This window comes from Micropterus dolomieu, linkage group LG21 (genome assembly GCF_021292245.1).
Source record: "Micropterus dolomieu isolate WLL.071019.BEF.003 ecotype Adirondacks linkage group LG21, ASM2129224v1, whole genome shotgun sequence".
In the NCBI taxonomy this organism is placed as follows: Eukaryota; Metazoa; Chordata; class Actinopteri; order Centrarchiformes; family Centrarchidae; genus Micropterus; species Micropterus dolomieu.
Window position 1 is genome coordinate 18,464,338 of NC_060170.1, and position 22,991 is coordinate 18,487,328.

General features: G+C 39.4%; 1 protein-coding gene across 3 annotated transcripts in view; it reads right to left on the bottom strand.

Annotated features, from left to right (window-relative positions):
* Positions 1 to 22,991, bottom strand: part of ipo11 (importin 11) — a 164,334-nt gene that overhangs the window by 37,898 nt on the left and 103,445 nt on the right. For all 3 annotated transcript variants that reach the window (XM_046034993.1, XM_046034992.1, XM_046034995.1), the window contains exons 23-29: positions 20,273 to 20,352; positions 20,099 to 20,179; positions 15,358 to 15,453; positions 14,941 to 15,054; positions 14,267 to 14,388; positions 7,335 to 7,430; positions 5,501 to 5,585 (exon numbers count right to left, since the gene is read on the bottom strand). In XM_046034993.1, coding sequence (XP_045890949.1) covers positions 5,501 to 5,585; positions 7,335 to 7,430; positions 14,267 to 14,388; positions 14,941 to 15,054; positions 15,358 to 15,453; positions 20,099 to 20,179; positions 20,273 to 20,352 — 674 coding nt within the window. The remainder of the gene's footprint in view (positions 1 to 5,500; positions 5,586 to 7,334; positions 7,431 to 14,266; positions 14,389 to 14,940; positions 15,055 to 15,357; positions 15,454 to 20,098; positions 20,180 to 20,272; positions 20,353 to 22,991) is intronic.

A 22,991-nucleotide genomic window follows, 5' to 3' on the forward strand; every position in this document is an offset into this window, starting at 1 on the left:
CCCACCGTCAAGCATGGTGGTGGCAACATCATGCTTTGGGGGTGCTTTTCAGCCAAGGGGACGGGACAACTCCATCGTATTGAGGGGAGGATGGACGGGGCCATGTATCGTGGAATTCTGGACCAACATCTCCTTCCCTCAGTGAGAGAGCTGAAGATGGGTCGAGGATGGGTGTTTCAGCACGACAACGACCCTAAGCACACCGCCAAAGCAACAAAAGAGTGGCTGAAGAAGAAGCACATCAAGGTTCTGGAGTGGCCTAGCCAGTCTCCAGACCTGAATCCAATTGAAAATCTTTGGAGGGAGCTTAAAATTCGAGTTGCCAGGCGACAACCTCGGAACCTGAATGATTTGGAGGCTGTCTGCAGGGAGGAGTGGGCCAACATCCCTGCCGAAATGTGCACAAACCTTGTCACCAACTATAAAAACCGTTTGACATCTGTGCCGGCCAATAATGGCTTTTCTACAAAATATTAACATGCTGTTTGTCCAGGGGGTCAAATACTTGTTTTTCCTCATCAGATGGTTATCAATTTTAATAAATTCATATGATGTGATTTTCTGGATTTTTCTTTGGGATTCTGTCTTTCACTGTTAGAATGTACATATGATTAAAATTATAGATCGTTGCATTCTTTGTAAGTGGGCAAACCTGCAAAATCAGCAAGGGGTCAAATACTTATTTCCCCCACTGTATATAGCAATTGTAAGTCGCTTTGGATAAAAGCATCAGTACGTATTATCCAAACATTTAGTCAATTTCTTAAGTTTCTAGTGTATATAATCATTGTAATCAACAGTATGTCACCATGGTAAATAGAGCTGCAATGATTAGTCAATTATTCGATTAGTTGGTCGAAAGAAAATTAATCGACAACTATTTTGATAATTGAGTCATTTTTTGAAGCACAAATTTGTGGACTTAAATTGAGGACTTGCTGCTGTTCTTTGTCATTTATGTTAGTAAATGAAGAGTCTTTGGGTTTTTGACTGTTGGTTGGACCAACAGAAGCAATTTAAAGATGTCACTTTAGGCTCAAGAAAATTGTGCTGAGCATTTTTCACATTTTATAACGATTAGTCAATTACTCGTGATAATAGTCGGCAGATTAGTCGACAATGAAAATAATCATTAGTTGCAGCTCTAATGGTCAAAAAGATTGTCATGATTTTCATTAAAAATAGTGCTTACTAAGAAATGCACGCACACAGACAAACATCTGACACACTGGCACCACAGGAATTCAATAGGGGTTTCAAAGTTAGCAATTAGCAGCCATTTCCTTCTTCTTTCCTTCTTATTTTTCTCTCCCTTTCTCTGCACCAGCAACAACAGATACGTTACCTCATTTCTGCTTGGCCCTCTACGTAACGTTTTGATAAAATCTTTTGATTCCGAGGTTTCACTTGGATTCCAAATTATCTGGGGGACATTTCATATTGGACAGTGAAGTACAAGCCAAACACTCATTAAAAGGTATGAGTATAGGATGTGTTAAGTACGTCTATGTACTGACACCCCCCCACAGACACACACACTCACACGCCTCTAGTTACTATCAAAGCTCCACTGAACTCCCTGTGTTTCCAGCAGAGATACAGTATGTCTGACATTAGCTTCTCATGGCTGGTTAGCTCTGACTCCAGGCTCTACATTGCTGTCCATGCTACACTCCCGTGTCACATAGTACGTAGCCACAAGGCCACACCTTCTACAGTCCGTTGCTTTCTCACTCCTTTTGTAGCATTTAAAAAAATATATATGTTGGAAGGGAGGGTTCTAGCAGAATTTGAGGGTGCACCTACCCCTTTAAGTACAGAGCTGCCAACAGTTTAATTTAGTGGGCTGTCAGTCATCACTCACTTCATCCTTATCATTTGCGACCCACTGGTAACTTGTCACAATTACTAGAATGTGAATCTGTCATCAATAAAATATAGCTAGTGTCAATTTCAACTGGGAGGCTAAAAAATTTCTAATATGACACTTGTGTATAGCCTTAAATGTGAGCTAAACTGGTCCAATTTACTAAAGATGAATGAACTTTACATTCAAAATTGAGTTCTGAGTAAATTACAAGATTTCTAGAATTAATTAATAAAGATTCAAAAGGGAGCCCCCATGTTTTAAATCCAGCTGGGGTCTTTTTTTGCCATCTTTCTCTCTTTCACTGATTTCCTGTGATCCCTCCACTGTCAATATCTCATAAAAGGCCCCAAAAATATATTATTAAAGTCAAATAAAATACTTTTCCTACTGATGGACCAATACTGGTCAGCAGAATTTACCTACCCTTTAAGTACAGAGCTGCTAAAAGTTTAATTTAGTGGCTGTCAGTCATCACTAGCTTTAACTTCATCCTTATCATATGTGACCCACTGGTAACTTGTCACAATTATTAGAATGTGAATCTGTCATCAATAAATATAGCTAGTGTCAATTTTGACAGTCAGGCTAATTATTTTCTAATTAAGGTCTAATATGACACTTGTGTACTGTCTTAAATGTGAGCTAAACCGGTCCAATTTTCTTCCAAGTTAAGTCCCCATGTCTCATATCCAGTAAAGTAAAATACCTTACCTGCTGATGGACCAATACTGGTGAAACACTAGTTTCTGTTCTAATCCTAAAAACCTTCTTTATCATAAGATTGCCTATACTGCTGTGTGACATACTAATTGTTTCACCTTTCAGCGTCAAATTAAGGCACTTTCTAGCCAGCAAAGTTAATTCAAATATCAATTGTAATTCTTTCTGCCTTTGCAGAACATAACAGCTTTAAAACCACTTAATTTCTAACACAGTTAGCAAACCAGTTTCTTTTTTTCCCCCTCAAGGGTCCATGTTACTACAAAAGTACATACATATGGAATAAGCTGTATTAGCAGCTTAGAAAGTTATAATTCACAGCCTTTTAAAAGCTTTACCGTGGAAACATCCACATTTGAAAAAAGTAGTGTTTGCTACACTTGTTTGCTACACTACCAGCAGTAAAGTCACTGTCATCTTAAAAGCAAATTGTCTAACAAAACAAAAAGTAAAGAGCCACTATAGGAACTGCACGCTAGTAACAGAGTGATGAGGAGATATTTCTATGTGATGTGAGGACCAGTGATCAAGGTAATTTCTCCATTTTCCCCGTATTCATTTTATTCATCTTTTATGCAAGATTGCAGGTGCCCGCAAGGGAACAGCTAAATCTAATTCAACAAGACAAAACAGCATAATCATACAAATATCACCTGCAGGCAGACAGACTGTGATGCGACTGCTTGATGAAGGGAGGCAACAAGTAGAAGTGAGGATGCAAGATAAGGACAGATGAGGGGAAAAAGGAGAGGGGATTTACCAGAATGTAAAAGAAAGGTGGCAAGGATGGGTGCGGTATTATACTATATGGCCATGCGTGTAATTGGGCAGAGAGTTTGTTTTTTGTCTGCTTCTGCCACCTTCAACCATATGCCAATATACATTATCTATGTCATCATCAGCTGATATATTGGACAGCCGTGTTCACATCATAAGGGATGAATAGCAGCAATGGGAAACACTCCTGTCATCGATGTCATCAAGATGGTTGTATGATTACAGAGTTGGCCATTTGATTTTTAAAATACTGTGCAATGACAAGACAATGCTATATCAATTCAATTTGGGTTTAATTACATTAACGACAGTCTTTCTCTAATGTGAGGCGTTCATATTTGTGTGGTTTTTACCTTTAGCGAGCCTTCAAGAAAAATCTGACTTTCCCAAATTATACTTTTTACTTGCTACTTGGATGTTGATGTGAATGCCATTTACAGTACATGTAAAAATGATAACCCCAATATGACTCAAAGCGGCAAGGCAGTGTAGCTCTACTCCGCACAACATTTGTTCTCTCTGAAAGTAATATGTATAGAATTACAGACAGCAAGTAAGTATTTTATTTATTTATGTTACTTTATTTTGCATATGCAGTGTACATTAAAAGGGTGAAAATTCAAACATAGTAGGGCTCAGTCAGGGAATCGTGACTATCCACACCACACAAATGCCCGGAAAAGGAAAAGGAGTGAGTCTAGTCTCTATCTAAGACCAGTGCTGTGTATAAAAGGTGAGCCCCACAATATCTTTTTGGTATTGCTTCACCTCCCCGACTTGCTCAAGCTTATTCATCCACAGAGCAGTGACATTTCACATCTCAAGTGCCAGTTTTCGTAGCCAGGCCTCCTACTTTTACCCACTGCCTGACTGTCAATGTACCAGACCCTGACATCTAACCTTGCAGATGCCAGACATACGTGGCAGCTTCTGATTAAACTTGGCTGAACAAAAGTTGCTTGTTGTTCATGTGACAAAATTACATGTTGTACTGTCTATTGAACATATTAATCAAAGTGAGGTAGTGATGGACAAACAATACAGTTCGAGTTTATTATTTACTATAAGAAATGTGCTAGAGCAAGCAATATACCCTGTCTCTCAGTAGCTCTTTCAGACTACCACAAACACACATTTGTTTACATATAAATACTTTTACACAGATATGGGCACACCTGCCAAGGCGAGAAAGCATAACAGAGCCAAACTGGAGTCAATAAATGTTCAAAAACGTCACGGGTCCCCTTCCTCATTAACTTTCTCCTCAAACTGAAAACTGTCTAACGCCCGTGACACACACAAACGCATTCACGTACGTCCCCAAGCACACACACACACACCGATATGCATTAAGAAGCAGAAAGAGGTGTGACTTTAAGTCTTCTCTACTCTGTTCCCTTGAGCAAAAAGTCAGGGTCTGGGCTGAGGTGATAAGTGCACTGGGATACCGCCCAGCAAATACACTTCCTTACACAGAGAGAAAAACTCACAAAATCACACCAGAAAATAAATACAGCTGCATTTCTTCATTCAAACATCATAATTAAACAATATTTTAACAATGTAAAGTAGTGTTACCATTTCTGAGTGTCCACAGCGTGACAGAGTAGCAGAGGAATGCCTTCTCATATAGAAAGCATGCTCATGCATAACTGGACGGTTTAATTGGTGTGCACACCCCACCTAGAAACGTTTCATAGGTACATCCATGCTTACTTAAAGTGAGTCAAAGCATTCAACTATGACACATGCGTGCATACAGGGACTGCACTTAAAAGTGATTATGTGGTTCTCTGCATGAAAAGCTGTAGCAGCTATTGAAGCCGAGAGGTGGATTTGAGTTGGTACGTGACTAACGAGTGTATGAAGTTAACACCTTTCTCTGTGCTTACTGGAGAAATATTTTTTCATCATGGGGTTTATTTTTGTTGAGTGTTTTAATCTTGTTCTAGTGCCAGTGTGGCATAAGTAATGCCAGAAGGGGAGAGGACTATTTTTGTGATCACAGGACAGGGAGGAAGATGAACAGAAAGATTTATGACATTATTGGCGTTATTTATTTCAAAGACAAAATGAGAATAGAACAATGGGAAAAACCTTTACGGTGTGTGCACTTGTGTGTGGTGGACTGACCAGTTTCTTCCTCTTGTCCTGTTCAGTTGGTGGCTCTTCATCGTCACTCAGCTTGGGCTCCTCAAAATGGCTCATCAGCATGCAGCTGCAAACAATCATATTCAACTCAGTATCAATAACCTGCGCAGTAGGAGACAATTAAGAACAAACAGGAGGCACGCGCACACACACACACACGCATACAAAAAAAGCTTGAACCCTCTGGTACTCTAGCACACTGCTCTGCTTGCTATTCATATTGATTCATCAGCATGCAGAGAGAATTACAAGCAAAACCTTTGTGCTCAGTCCAAAGTCTGTGAATGGTCTTTTATTTCCTTTGTCTTTGTTACTTAATCCATATTGTGAGTAGAGATAAGGTAGTCAGGTCTTGAATGTCACATTTTGTAACTCGTGATCAGAAATTTTAACTAAATCTACCTAAACTCCAACTAATGACATTCAAACTAACAAAAAAACAACTTACTTCAATTCTGTGCAGAGAGAACAGATACTACTTTCGAGAAATGCAGCTTAGTAACTACAATCCAGCCTCTCTCTTCTGGGGTGAACATTCATTTATAGCCTATAACCAATATTGTTCTAATAATGTATCCAAGGACAATATGAAAACAATTTGAAATAGTAAAATCGCTTATAGTGATGAAACTACAGAGAATTAGCACCCGAATCTGCAGCACCAATCGGTTTTACAGAGCATTATAGCAAGTTTCAGCTCGCAAATATACTTTAAGTTTTAAAGTAATGTTTTAATACGCTGGCGGAGAAAAACATTTGGTCAAATTTTTTCCTTCCTTCTTAAAACTTCTCATTTGCCATTTTTCATTCCTTTGGTTTGAGTAATCAGATGTTACATATTGTTCCTGTGCAGTTCAGTATGGTACATTCAAACTTTTAATTTCTTAATATATAGTGACAAGTTATTGAACATCTAAATAACACTAGAGTACTATGCTGAATTGGCTTGCCAATGGGCTTATTATTTTACTCAATTTGTCCATGAAAGTAAGAACTTTTATTCTCATTCCACAATTCCAAATCTGTATGTCAAAAGAGGAATAAAGGGAAAGTTTGTTTATTTGAAACAAATAAAAATTCCTAAATACAGGCAGGAAGATTACAGTACCCACTGCTGTCTGCCTTAGTTGACTGCATTTACAAACAGTGAATAAGAGGAAATGCGCATTTTGTCCATTAAGAAGCACAACAGGGAGTCGAAACAATTTGAACACATCACTGGCAAACAAACAAACATTTACACTAACCATTCTACCCAACATTTCAGTTAATTTCACACCGGCACAGGGTGGTGAACCTTTCTGACAGCAGAGAAAGGGTGTCTGCATGTAGGTTAATATCTACTAAGAAATGAGCACCATGTTGCTGGGACAGGGAACCACACGAAGGTGGGCCGTGGTTAGTGTCTCCTTCCATAGTGAGCAAGTGTTTTCTGGACCATTTCACAGGCCATTATTTTTCAAGAGAAAAGTGACTTTTCCAACACTCCCACTCAGCCTTCTTCAGCACACTGTCATGATCCATTAGTAAAGGACTGCCTTTATATCATACATTTAAAAACGTTTTTCGAAAGGTTTGTTTTTCGATAAATTCAAGCCTCAGCGGCACCTCTGCAATTGCGCTGCTTCAAGTACTTTCAAAACAAATATTTCAACTGTCTTCATTCATCATGCATGAGCTTAGTCAAAATTACAAACTTCATTCACTCATGAAAAGAATGACTGGAAGGTTTTGAATTGTATGAGTTTGAAGTATTTATGCATTTTTTTCTCTTTATTTCCTCATCTTTCATTTAGAAAGGAACATGCACACTCACTCTTTGAAGGTGCCTGTTTCTGGATCTTCTGTCATTACATCATGCAGCGCCTCAACGGAGATGTTGATGATTCCACAGAATTTGTCTTGGATCACACTGGTAACACACAGACAACACAGGCTCATTACTCATGAGATCATTAATTCAACAGCTGGGTGTTTGCATGTGTGTGTGAATGAGAGATATAAAGAGTAATGGGTGTTTATCCAAAAAAACCAAATCGTCATCAAGAGCATCCTCACTGCAGAGAGTGCAACAGTGTTAGTTAAATCAAAGCAACAGCGATAATATTGCTGTCAAATTTAAACATATGCCATCCAGTGAAAAGGGTCTCTATGCCATCCATCAAGTCAAATCATAGCACACATGTCCAGACTGTTCATGTATGTCACCCTCATTATTTTACCTTTGCAAGTGGAATTTACACACTTGGTAGGAGCATTTTAGTACAACAGAGTTCAAAATGAGAGAAAGGCAGAGGGTTCTCAAAATAAACAGACAAAAAAAAAAAAAACATCAAATTGAAATGCAAATAGCAGTGCAGTAAAAACATTTCTCAACTTTAATGATCCTAAAAAAACATGTTCCCATTGCACGGATCAATCACATATGATGATGTTATTTTCCAACGGTAAAGGCAGTTTTATTGTCTCAAAGCACACATTCAAGTATAAAAATCAATGAGGCTTATTGTCTTAACACACAGCCTTGCGGGCTGGGTCTCTAATTTTTATCATAGCCCGTATGGTGGTTCTTCCAGAGCAGTAGCATCGTCAAGCCTGGGCTTGCTGAAACAGAGAACTTTAAAATATGCCGGCTTGCAACACCCACCTTCCAAGTTTGGGAACAGGCAGCAGTCCTTGATGAATTATTTGAGTTATTCTTTGAGAGCACTGGAAAGGAAGTGGGTTTTCCCATGTCGATTGGATTAAAAAGCAAGGTGGGGAGAATGCAAAGACACAAAGACACTGAGTGTGTGTGGGTATGTGCACTGATGCATCAAAGGTTCTGTCAGTTCAAGTGCTTGGCTAGGTAGACCCCAGGCGATGCTGCAGAAACTTCACTAAGCATGAAGTCTGCCAAGAAAATGGAAAAATCAGTGCATGACACATACCCAGCCAGTTAACATAGACCTGTCTGTTATTTCTGCGGGAAACTCTACTGAAGCATACTCTCATATTGTAAATACTGCCATCAAAAACAACAAAAAGAATGTGAAAGAGTTACAGCAATAGGGGATACATCTAGTCAGCGTAGGACCGTGCACTACAATCCCATTTACTGCACAGACAAAATTTAGATTCCTCCAACCTACTCCAAATTTACATACTCACATACACGCTCTCACAAACAAGTATATATATATATATATGAGTATAAACCCCTTTATATAAGAAGTAGAAGGGTCCGTCAAATTTTATATTTAAGGCTAATAAATGCTGAAGGCAATTTTCTTTGACTTGAGAATGGAAACCTTGTCCAGGTGAATTTTAAGTAGTTGTTCCTTTCAGTCAGTAACCTTTTCCTTCTAATATCCTGGGAGTGTAAAATACATCCCTGAACACCTCTGCCCCAAATTTCCTAATAGTCTCAAATTGGCAGCCATAGCAACAACTTGATGCAGGCACTGGATTAAAGATCCCTTATCATACATTTAAACATGTCTGTCAATTCTAATTCTATCCAGCCCAACACCTCTCCACTGATTATTCTCTAATGGCTGACTAGTGCTTCTACTTCGTGCCTGCCATTCAAATCAATGTAAAAACGAAAACATGATCTGAAAGCTGACTGGGCTGCATGCAAAAAACAAACTCGCTGCAGCAACACAGTCCTCGTCAGAATCAACTGTGTCTGTGGTCCTCACTCCATAAAACAAAAAGGAGGCTGTGCCTACCTGTAGCCTGGAACTGTGACCTGGGAAAAGCTGCACATAAAATGAAATTTTCTGTCTGAATTTCTGCCCCACAGCGTGTTAATCCAAAACAGAGTTTTTTCCATTACTTTTTTCATCGTATTAGATTCAGATTTTTTTCTTTTTCTGTTGAGTGGCAATCACAGATTAACCGTCGATGGTAAAAATATTTCGAAAAGCAGGCCCACACTGCAATAACACTTCCCTCTTGATTCTTCTTCCTACTGGTTATTTCTCTCTTTAAAGAGCTGAGCTTGTCGCAAATTGATTTCAAATAAGCACAATTCATTACACTTTATGCTGTTGAGCATCATTGGTTTTAGATCATTAGAGTATACCCTAAATGTTCCAAGTGCTTTGGTGGTCTAAGTGGCGAGTGAATCCCTCATGTCAATGTAACTTCTTTAATTCTGCTACAACTGTTCAACAAGCAAACGGAAACCATGGGATATGCAGTTTTAAAGAAACTATTTACATCGGGAAATATTCTAATTATAGTACTGAGGAACTACATAATTAATTACATGTACGTACAAAAAGAGAAATGCATACACGTATGAATGGAAGTGCTATGCATGTATGCAAGCTACAACCAGATGCTGCGTGACATTGTTTAATTATAACCTACATTTGGGATCCCTGAGTGTTACAAGAAAGAGACGAGTCAACAGAGCAGATCAAATGTTTAAACGGAAAATTAAATATAACAACCAATCAAAATTTTGATCAGGCAAAAAGTATTTAGTCTACAGCAAGACAAATTTTTGATTCCTCTGAACATGATGTGCCAACTTTTAGACACTGTTAAAATCATGATTAAACAAAATGTGAGAACAGCAGATCCAGGCAATAAATATGTGCATATTGATTTATTAAGGTCCCTGTTCTTGTTGAGTATTGGCATTTCTTTACAGAAGCTTTGCCATCGAAAAGCAAACTGTCAGTGATGATGAACTGGTAGTGGGGGAAAGAAAACAGCTGAATAAGAGGTTCTGATGACTAAAGCAGTCTCTGGTGAAAATGACCTCATGGCTCTGCATGTTAAATACAAAATGAAACATTCTAGTGTCCTTACATTGCACAAAAGTTTCAGAAAGTAAGAAGCACATCATATCAAAGGACAAACAGGACATTAATTAATTCAACGGGTGAACCTTATCACTAAGTTAAAAAGGAGTTGACTGAATGAAAAAGGAAAATCAATCTGTGAAAAGTGCAAAAAAGAAAAAAAGAAAAAGTAACATCTGCCAAGGGCTATGGCAGGTTATCTGAACCCGTTGAGCAATAATGCATTCATGTGAAAAACGAAACAATACTATTTTTACAGCACCTAATGTATAATGTGTTGTAACAGCATCAACAGTTCTTGGACAGATAATCCATCCCCTTCTCAAATGAAGCAGACACAAACTGCAGGTTTCTAAAAGAAGGTTGACTTGTGACCATGTGACATTCTTGACTGGTCCACCGGAGGGAAGCACCTATCTAACAATGAGTAAAAAGAAATGCCTGAAACTGAATACTTCCCTCTGTGTTAGGGCTAGGCGATATGGCCAAAAAGTCATATCCCGGTACTGTTAGGCAGAATTCTTTTCCTCTGGTGATTCCGTTCACAGCAGCTGAGCTGCATGTTGAGGAGGCGTGTTGATGACGTAGCCTATCAAAACAAAACTAACGTGGTGGCTAACGAAAAACATCTGACTGGTGTGTCCACTGTCGCTTTACCTGGTCCACTCTTGTAAAATATCCACAGTATCGCGACTTGTAATGTAATCACTGTGTTTCTGATAAATGCTACAGTGTGCCCCCTAACCTGGGCGGACTGCCGAATAAAAGTGTATGTGTGGGAAACAATGAATGAACAGTGTTTTTCTTTTTACAAGCCAGGTCTTTAACAGTGTCCACCGGCACGGTGTCTCTCTCCATCTTGTTGAGAGTTTGTGAGTAGACGGCTGCGTGCACACACAGAGGGAGGGGCGGGGCTGCGCGGGGAGGCAAGGAAAGAGGAGCAAACACTGGCAGGACTTTATGGAAACATTAATTAACTCAACATCAACCTATATCAGTATAAACGGTATTGTCTAATTTCATTTCTCTTTTGAAATTATATTGGTATACCTCATTATACCAATATACCGCCCAGCGCTACTATGTGTCACATGCCTGCAGCTGTTTCACAGCCCTCTATCGGTGCCTTTTTGGTTTATGCCTTGATGAAAATTCCCAGTGGTCTACTGTACAATACTGATATACATATTTTCTTATATTTATTTATTTGGGCTGTGTGGTGGACCAGTGGATAGCAATGTGGCCCTACATCAAGAAGGTTTGGGTTTGAACCTCGGTCTTGCATGTTCTCTCTGGGTGCTTTGGCTTCCTCCCACAGGCCAAAGACATGTAGGTAGGTCAACTGGTGACTCTAAATTGCCCTTAGGTGTGAATGTGAGTGTGTATGGTCTGTATGTGTCAGCTAGGGCTGAATGATTTTGGAAAATAATCTTATTGCGATTTTTTTAAACCAATATTGCAATTTAATACAAGATTATATTGTATTATTCAAAATATACAAGCAATAAACCACTGCATAGTATGACCAACACAGTATTAGATAGAATAACCATACACTGTTCTTTCGTGTAGGCCAGGCTTATATGTTATGATAAAATTGTGATGAAAAGTGATGCATGAATTGCATGAATTATTATTATGAGCAATGGCGAAGAAGTATCAAATTATAATAATTTCAGAGAAATGTTGTTAAATAATCTTATAAATATCATCAGGTAGGTCTACCTACATACGACAAGAAAAAGTAAGTTCACCACAGTGCATTATACAATAAGCGCTCAATACAAATCCCACAGTTCAACCACCAATTAATGAGTCATTATCTCAGTTTATATCTTCACAAAAATACATCTCAACAAACAAAAACCTCCTTTTCAGGATCCTAGCAAGAAAATACTCAGTCTGAGGTTCAATACAAAAGTTGGGCAAAGAAAATAAAGTGCCTCTCGCGTCAAATAGACAAGCTTAGTAATTCTCCGACAACAACGGAGTTTGACTGCTTTACTCTCGCGCGTCATGTAACCAGAATGTAATTGCGGCCTTTGAGATTAGAAATTCTTGTTATCATTAGGGCTGGGCGATATGGCCAAAAATGTTATCCCAATAAAAACATTTCATATCGTTCAATAGATAATTATCACGATATATATTAAGCTCTTATCTCCTGTTTGCTAAACATAACAGCTAAATTGTGGTGCTAAATGATTGCTAGAACAGCTTTATCAAAGTGAACTTTTATCTTGTGACTGCTGATTTTTCAAAATCATTTGTATCATTTGGGTGAAATAAAAAGTGTTATGATTGAGGTTGATTGTTCAATACCAGTAAAGCATATGATTTAAGCTTCCCCCAACCTTAACTTAAAGTGAGACACTTCTCTACATCTTATTAAAAAAGACTATTAGATGATATTAAGGGCAGCTATGGACAAGACATGGACCTCTTCCAATTTCTGTTATGATTTAAGTGAGACAGTCGATTTGTCATGCAGCACTAACCCAGCCAAGGCTGTCATAATCAATTACTTTTGGAGACCTAGGACGGGGGCGTAACAAAGGATTTCATGCCTGTCTACGTCTCTGATTACCATATCTGGATTGCAGAAAACTGAGCTTCCCAAAATCTTGATAAAAACATGCATCACCATAAAGTGAAATGGGACATCACAAGAAAAGTTTATCATTAAACCACACAGTGACTCCTCTGAACCATTTCAAGAGAAGTTTCACTTAGAAAATGAAAAGAGAAAACTCTTTGACGGCATCTTTTTTGAACATTTGGTATTCAGCCTTTGCTGTGCACCTGTCACACTTAGCTGTAGATACCCGTCTAATGAGTGATTGACATAGCAAAAGAAAAAACACTTATCTCACATGAAACTCCCCATCTCCATCACCAGCATGGTCGTTTAACTTTGTAATTTTGTCTACTTTAGTCTAGCATTAGTAAACAATGGTGGGAGCACAATAAAATGACATCAAGTAGGACTTTGCACAGAGCTTTTAAATAGCTGCGCTTTCAGCCAAACTACGTCAGGGTAAACAACTGATTTTATTTTGACACCTCGGAACATGGGTCCCGCCTACCTGATCTGGTTACTTCAAGCCTCAGATTCAATCTACAAAGCTGCTGAGTGCTGTATTGTAAATCAGGAAAGTAACTGTTTCAGTGGGAACTTTCTAGCATTGCAGGTAAAGATGATCAAACTAAACATCACAAGTTTTGATCCAAGAGGGCTTTGTCTTCTGTGCGTGTGTGTGTAGGGCTGGGCGATATGGCCAAAAATGTTATCACAATAAAAACATTTCATACTGTTCGATATCAATAATTATCACGATATATGTCACATCCTTATTTCCTTCAAGTGTAAAGGCAGATTTTTGCTCCTGAGTGAAAATTGAAGAAACCAGATGGTTAATTATGTGGTTAAACTTATCTTTATGGTCAGAATGGGACAAACACTTGATGCCCAACAGTGGATCATTTCACAAGTCTGCAGGTAGAACATTCAAAACGATTTTTTTTACTACAAATATGATTAGTTAATCATTTTTCAGGCCTCTTTTTAGAAAAATTAAGTGCTAATTTGTTCGTTCAAATGAATTAAAGCAAATATTATACTAAATATATTATTAGCAATATAATACCCCACTGCGTACGTATTCCTGCACTGTGCATGTACATGTGTTCTGTGCCACTGTCACATATTTTTAGCACCCATTTGTCTGTTATCAGATCTCTTATCTTTATCAACTGTTTAATAACAGATAATATTCTCTGATGTTAGTGACAACCCATCCAACAGAACAGAGCAAGAGAAACATAATTCCACCTGCTATAGTCTATAAAAGGTAAGCTGAACAATTACTTTCCCCTATATCAGCTGTGCTGACAGGGTGGATGCTCAAAGCCGCCACGTGCACATAAATAAGTGATAAATGTTTCTCACCTGTTGTCAGATGGTAGGAGGGACAGCAGAGCCAGCGACGACAGCTTCCTCCTCTCAGGCTGAGTGATGTTGTCCATGCGGTCGACCCACATCTCTATCACACTGCCCAACAATTGGTCCATCTGATGAGGAGAGATGAGGATGTGGGCAAGAGGAAGGAGAGAGAAGGAGGGTTAATACAGGAAGAATGAGGAGACAAAGAAAGGAGTAGTACTAAAAAACAGCAAGAGGTCAAGAAATAGAGACACAAACAGTTGTTTACTGACTATGGTATGCTGATACATTTTATCGTCATAAAAATCTGCAAAACTGACCTTCCCTGCTTGTTCTGCCTCATTTACCTCCCTGCCTTGTCCTCTATCATCAAAAAAAGAGGAGCTTGGCATATGGAGAAACAACTCTAGGCCTTTCATTTCTTTACATAAGGCGCTGCAATGTCAAAACAAGGCAAAATCTCTTTTGTTCTGGGTCAGACAAAAACAATGTCAGTGTTTCACAGTGAAGGGTGACAACTCAAAACTTTAGGGCTTGAGAAAATTACCCCTTGCAGTTCTTTGGCTCATTACGTTCAGAATGATTCCCTTTTAAAAGGCACTTTGCAGTTATGTCTCTCATAGACATTCAAAGAGACTGTGCTGAGAAGACAGAAATGAAGGGCAGACAGCGTGTCTCACCTTCTGGCTGGACTCAGATGCCATTTGAGTGAGCAGAGAGGAGAAGAAACTAGAGTTTTGGAGCAAGACGCGGCCCATGATGCCTAGGTAGGTCGACATCACCACGGGATATCTCTGTACAACACACGCACGTGCAAAATGAATACACAAATGCAGAAACAGAACCACACACAAATACTTTTACATAACGCCGGGGTTATTAAGTATTACAATGGGAAAGATAATTAGGCAGCAAAATCTTGTTAAAGCAGTCTGTGACCTTTAACTGAATTGAATGATTAATAAATGCCACATTATAGTCGTAGTAAAAGAGGAGGGAAAATGGCTGAAAAAGCATCAACAGTTATAAGACATCTTTACAGGTCCTCTCATATAATCCCAGTCCAAATATGTGCAAGATGTAAAGGCGAAACTCACCTCACCATCCACAATACCTCTGAAGACAGCTGGCAGCAGGGGCTGGAACATGTGGGCTCCCAGCATGGGGCTAACCTTTAAAGCTATCTCTACCACCTGCCAAGACACAGGAAGAGGGAGGTACTCAGAGACTGGGGAAAGGAACAGTAGCAAGGAGAAACAAAAGAACAGAGAGGGAGAACTCGGGAGGGAATCAGAGAGGGAGCAAAAAGTCTACAACAAGAGAGCCAGAAGGGGTCACACACAGGATGATGCAAAGACAGAGCAAAGTAAACAGTAAAGGGAATGTACTTGTATAGCACCTTTCTAGTCTTCCCAACCACTCAAAGTGCATTACAGTACATGTCACATTTGTCATGATTAGGTTTTGCCTACTCCCCCTTCCTTATGTTTTCTCCTTTTTTTCCTTCCCCGCTTTCTCTATCAGTTTTGTCTGTCGTGTCCTGTATGTGCATGTGTGGGCGTGTCCGGCTCTGGCTCCTGGCTCCTCACCACCTGCAGCGTCTCGCACCTGTGGCTCATCAAGCAATCAACCCATGCAGTGAAATACTCTGGTTCATCTTCCACTCTTCGTTAGTTCGTATTTTGCAATCCGTCCCTAACGTTCTGTTTCTGCCTACTCCAGTTACCTCCCATGTGCTGAGATGCTGCCTGCCTATCGGCTTACCCTGAACCGCGCCCTGGGAAGCCACTATCAATCAGTTCCCCCCTGGAATCTGGAGTCCTCCGCTTCCCCCTCATTCATTAGTTTTTGGTCTGAGCTCTTTGTGTGAATAAACCTGCCTGTGAACTGACATCTGCGTCCTGTGTTCGCACTTGAATCCATTTACAGAGAACCTAACAACCAGTGTTTCCCTTATATGCATTTAGGTCCGGCGGGCTGCTGGATAATGACTGCTGCTACTAAAATTTCCCACAATCATTATTATATCAATGCGCTACTAATTTTCACTCTCACACTATGCTGATCCCCGGCTTCCCCCAGTCTGCATGTCGAAGTGTCTTGGCTAAGATACTGAATCCAAAATTGCTCTAGAAGGCTGTGCCGTGGATACGTGAATGTGTGGGATTGAGACATGTACTGTCGCTGGGCTCGCTCTACTCCTCATTCTTCAAAGCATATCTATGTGACAGGTGCTGTTATAAGAGCAGCGTAACTCCTGTAAGGAATCGGGAGATGCGTAGCGAGTGTTTGATTGTCCGTGCGGCAAAAGGTGACGGTGAACGCTAGTGGGTGGAAAATATTCTGGCAGTAAGTGTATGTGTCTGTTACAGTGTGTTAGCTTCTCAAGACCAAGAAAAGTCTGTCTGTTGTTTCCCCAACTGCTGGAAAAGTGAAGCCGGTTTGCGCTAGCTAACCTCTCCGCTCCCCTTCAGACTGCGCAGCTGAGCAGAAAAGCTTCTACAGTAGGTTATGTCTTTTGGCTGCTATGTAGCTTAACATTAGCTCAATATAAAGAAGGTAACTGGTAGCTGTATTTTATTACTGCCTACTTGTCCAATGTTAAGAACATCAGGTACAAACTTAAGACTAAACTGGTAGCCTACAGACCTGTCCTGTAGCCTACAGACAGGTACATCCTAAATTATTTTTCAGTTTTCAGATGAGTCTGAAAGAGTGGTTGTTAGGGAAAAAAAGGACGGTGGTGACTGGAGCTGAGGTTAGTAAAGCAAATTAGTGATGCAAACTATTCCTTTTAAGCTAATGAGGAGACGTTTCGTTTTGGATTTTAATGTGCAAAACCTTAGAAGGGAGGTTGTTTCTTATGTTGCCCATTTTTTTATATGAATATCTACAAATAAATGTCAAAAGCTGACACAAAGGACAAACATGAACAATTGTATCTATAATGATTCTGAGGTCATATTAACAGGCTTTTCCTGCCGTTAAGGCTTAGGGGTGATGCCCAAAACATGCTGTGCCATGAATGTAAAATCACTGTGGAGAGCATCATAACCAACTTTCCCCAAATCTAAAGGTTGTATTTCCTCCCTAGAAGACTGATATTTGGGTTTAGCTTTTCCAACTATTTGTTCAGAGATATGATGAAAATAATGGCCCAAGATGATGTGAAATTACATATTTTTCATTGTAAAACGTAAAAACATTTTGGGGGAGGACTCTCCCACCCACCTGACCATGACTACCACGACCAACACTGAAACATTCATCTAAAGCTCACATAAAAGTATGGGAAAACACTGGAATTTGAAGCTATTCTAATGTGCATCGCATGCTCATGGACACAAGAGCAATACTGCTGGGACATGTTGTGTTGGGGTTTTCTATTCAGACATACTACGCACACAAAAGAACTTTTCCTCCGCTGCTACAACTCCACCCAAGGGGAAACACTGAACAACATTAACCTCAATCCCACACATTCACGTATCCACGGCACAGCCTTCTGGAGCAATTTTGGATTCAGTATCTTAGCCAAGACACTTCAACATGCAGACTGGGGGAAGCCGGGGATCGAACTACCGATCTTCCGATTAGTAAGCCACCCGCTTTTCCTTTAAGTTGCCCCAAAGTATGGGAGGACATACAGAGTCAAAAAGGAGTTAGAAGCTTCTTTGAGAGATAGTAAAAAAAAAAAAAAAGTGCATACAATCCTCCTTTTAATTGAGGGTCTGACCTACAGTATCAGGCAGGCAAGGTTAGTCCCTTAAGTTTTAGTTTCCTACGAACTTTGAATGAGCTCTCTGTCAGGTATGAAAGCTGAACATAAAAAGAATGCTTAATTCAAAAATCAACAGCGTAAGTGCATCAACAAAAAACAAAGCCACCATAAGACTAAAGAAAATTTTCAACGGAGAGGGTAAAGTGACAGAAGCACCGTGGTGTGCATCTATGCGTTCCGACATACCATACTGTATGCAGATGAGCACTCAGTAATCACTTTTATAAGGTATGCCTAGCTAAAACTAATGAAATCAAAAACAACAGCCTTGATGAAGGTTAAAGAATTTAGTTTTAGTACAATTTTAGAGGTTCAGTAATACATTTGATGACTTTGATGTATAAAACATATATACATAAATATAGCCAAAAATAATAATCGGAACGGACTGGATCCAAACAGGTGAATAATGATTCCATGCTCAGGATTACCAGGATTAGACAAAAACATAAATACAGACCACACCAAATGATGAAGCAACACTGTAATATTAGAAATGGCTTTTCTGCAAAGTCTCAAATGAGAATATAAACTCTTGTCAGTGACCAAACACGAAGCACAGATAGAAATGGTCTAAGTGTGTATGCATATGAACTTTTCAAAGAAATACACACTGATTACTCTGATCCCCATGTTCTCAGAGCGCCCATGTGCGGTAAGCTGCTGTGTGCCATGTTGTGTAGGTCGACAGGTTTATTGTCTGCTGGCTCTTCCTTCCTCAGAACAAAGGATTAGCAGGACCCAGATGTGCAATAATGCCGCTGAGCTTTACAGCTTAAGCTCTAAAGTCTTATGGCCATTCTGTGTAGATATACTACTCAAGCAGTGCAAATAGCACATACACAGCCTGCTGTAAAGACATCACATGAAGAGACACGTGTGGAACACTGACATGTACAGTAACACACATATACACCAACTGCAAGTCCGAGAGTAAACCAAGAGAAATGACAATTCACCTATCACTTATTATGTCTACTGACAACACAAACAAATGGACAGCACACCCATAGTGTGTAGGCTTAAAGAGACAGTAAGTGATTATAATACAATTCATTTTTGTTAAATTCAGAGAATATTTCCTCACGGTTTGTTAGCTCTCTGTTTTGTGTGTGCTCTGAAAAAAAAACAAAATTTTTTTCTACAAAAAGTGGTAGAGAGAGTTCTATACACCGACAAATTTGAACGTGCTGGACGCCAGGCACTGTGAAGAAGCAGAGATGGGTCGAGAAACGGCCAAACAGGAAAAGGTCTAAAGAGTATAAACAGAGAAGTAACCAACCAGGGTAGGGCACAGGCGTTTCAATGCTGGAGAAACCGCTTAGATTTGAAATTTGGGGGGAAGAGCTTCTGAGGGAGCACTGAAGGGAAGGGTGTATTTGTTGTATTTGAATTTAAACATCAAAATTCTCTCTGCAGAATCACTTACTTTCCATTTAATGTAGATAGCATCTATTTAAAATTTAAATACATTTGCCAGTAGCGAAAAACAACCCATCCAACTATTTTAGTGAACAACCTGCTAACATCCTCAGGCTAGATTTCATTTTGTATTACTATACAAAGTTGAGCATGGCTAATCACAGAAAGGACCTAAAGAAGAGGCCTTCTTTCAGATTTATGACAGCCAATGGCATTAACATGGCCTGTGCCTTTAAGATACAAACTAAAAGGACTGTACCAGATGACTTTACCTGAATACCTAACCTATCCAGTAGTATTTTATGGTCAACAAAACAAAGATCCAGTGAAAATTGCCATATAGAACATTTGTTGAACAGAAGAATATAAGAAAGTAGTATACTGGTAAGTAATATCAAGGCTCCTCTTGCATTATAATCTGGTGTCAATTCATAAGCAGCACTGTCTGTGTTTATGTTTATGTGTCTACAGCATTTTATGCCACTTCTAATGCACCTGCTATTCACCGGGTGACACAGACAAAACAAACAAGCACTGTGGTGGAACTTAAAAATGAAAAAAATGAACCCTGACAAATGGGAGAAAAATATAAACAAAATATTGTTCTGTGTGTGAGAGAGATGGACTGACAGTACCTTGAGCACTTGGACCTGTCCCTCATTTGTGATGTCTTTCAGCAGATCACAGAAGAATCGACACAATGATTCTGCATAGTTCTGTGGGGAAAACATTACATGATCATGAGGCAGTTCAATACAACGTATGTGAATTTGTATCAGTATATGAGTGTGAGAGTGTATGTCTCTCACCTGCAGGAACTCTGTGGCAGACAAGTATAAGTAGGCATTAACGATCTGAAAGCAGGTGCGCAGGTTCTCGGAGCTCAACTCTGAAACAGAACATCAGATGTAACACTTAAATGATGGATGCAGGCAGGGACGGGGAAAAAAGCAGGCAGAGAGAGATGACATTTGTTGATAAATAATCTTGCTAAACACATTTTAGACTGCCCTGCATACTGGGTGGATAGTCTTACTGGCTTTGTACACATATGTTTTTCTTTTGGAAATGCTTAGTGTTAACAGTGTGCAGTTAAAGGTTGTCCAACATTTAAAATATTCATCCACTGTGACTCATAACTGCATAAAAAAAATTACATGAAAAGTCCACGGGGATAGAGGGGTATTTTTAACAAGCACTATATATCCTCTGAAAATTAGTACAGAACAAACAACAACTTGAAAGTGAGGCATCTCACACCAATTAAATAATTCAATGAAAAAGTGCAGAAAAACAGGTGTAGTATGTATTGTATGACCCATTAGTATGATTAAAACACCCTTTTGATTGGTAGTGGTTTTGCTCTTACATGCTGAAAGGAAATTCAAACACACAAAAAAAAGAAACAAAACAGACTTAAAAAAAAACCTGCTGGATGAGCTTTTCCTTTCAAGATATCCATGATGCAACAAATGAACATTGCAGCAATAGCTTTACAAGTGGCTGCATATCTGCCAGCATTAATGAGAGGCTGTGAGGATCTATTAACAAGAACTTCAAGCTAAATTATTAAGCTATCGCCTCTGCAACATCATTATCCCAGCAATATCTTCTACTGTGTCTACCTTTGTCTGATCTTTGCTGTCTAAGTTTATGTTAACACAGACAGAGTGAGGCCTCTCACTTTTATACAAATATGTTATAACTCATAAAGCTACATTCAAACGGGATTAAAATAGAACCTCAACCTAGGGGTAAAAAGCAACAGCAAAGACAAAAAAGAAAGAAGCCGGGACATTTTATCATCATAAAAGAGCAGATATGCTCTAACACGCTCGGCAAGTGTAACCGCAAAAATGATGCACTCTAAATAAGCTGACCATTTTGTAGAGATTGGTAATGCATTAAGAAGGAAAAATGCCCTCAAGGTAACACTACTAAACACACAACACTTTGCACTCCGGCATCCAGTGTATAATTGTCTGCAAATGGTCCAAAGAATTGACTTTTGGCAGGTACATGCTGTAGTTAAAGCCAATGTAGTACTATGGCTCTAATTGCTAATGGCCTCTTGATCCATGGAGCAGAGAGAAAAACAACCCTTACTAATACGATCAGTTGTGCAATAGGTTTGGTGTTACAACCAGAAGTGGACACTGTGCGAGCGATTTTCTCCTCTGAAATACTATGTGACGCTCTGTACTGTGCACAGAGTGCTGAGAGTGAGTGTGTTTACATGCTCACATGTGCAAATGTGTTTGGAAGGAGGAAAGACAGCTTTGCAAATTGAGCCAAACTTTAAAGTATTTACAGCTAGCGGAGAAAAATAACAAATAAAAAGAGAGGGTTAGAGGAGGAGAAGTCTACAGAGGAGGACAATAGAAAAACACAACAAAGGAGAGGAATTTAAAACTTTTAAACCTCAAACAACATTTACACAGAAGAACATAAGCTTGACGGTAATATAGGCTGGCTTCGAAAAAGACCTCAACACCTAGAAAAGCCTCTGCGTGGCGTATACATACAGACACAAACACTTACACATTAAACACACAGACAGGTGAGAGGTGAGGAAGAAAAGAGGGGATTGAGAGATAGATCCTCAGAAATGGACCGACAGGAACCAAGTACTCACACACACACCTGCATGCTGACACAAACGCCCAAAAAGAGTCACCCACACAGCATCTATACATACACCAAGACTAACTTCTGCATGAAAAGTCTGAAAGTAACACAGGCTGACAGTGTCGCTGACTACCACCTTGAATAGTTGTTTACTTCATACAAGTTGACAGCGTAGCTAATTCTAACACCCAGGATAGCAGTTACTTCCCTGCATGCACACAGAGGCCGGATATTGTGGATATATAGGCCTGTAAATACACACACACACATACATATATATACACACACATATATACATACACATATATATATATACACACATATACACACATATATATACACACACACACACACACACACATATATACACACACACACATATATACACACACACGCGCACACACACACATATATACACACACACACACACGCGCGCACACACACACATATATACACACACACACACGCGCACACACACATATACACACACACACACACACACACACACACACACACACACGCATATATACAGTGAGGAAAATAAGTATTTGAACACCCTGCTATTTTGCAAGTTCTCCCACTTAGAAATCATGGAGGGGTCTGAAATTGTCATCGTAGGTGCATGTCCACTGTGAGAGACATAATCTAAAAAAAATAATCCAGAAATCACAATGTATGATTTTTTAACTATTTATTTGTATGATACAGCTGCAAATAAGTATTTGAACACCTGTCTATCAGCTAGAATTCTGACTCTCAATGACCTGTTAGTCTGCCTTCAAAATGTCCACCTCCACTCCATTTATTATCCTAAATTAGATGCACCTGTTTGAGGTCGTTAGCTGCATAAAGACACCTGTCCACCCCATACAATCAGTAAGAATCCAACTACTAACATGG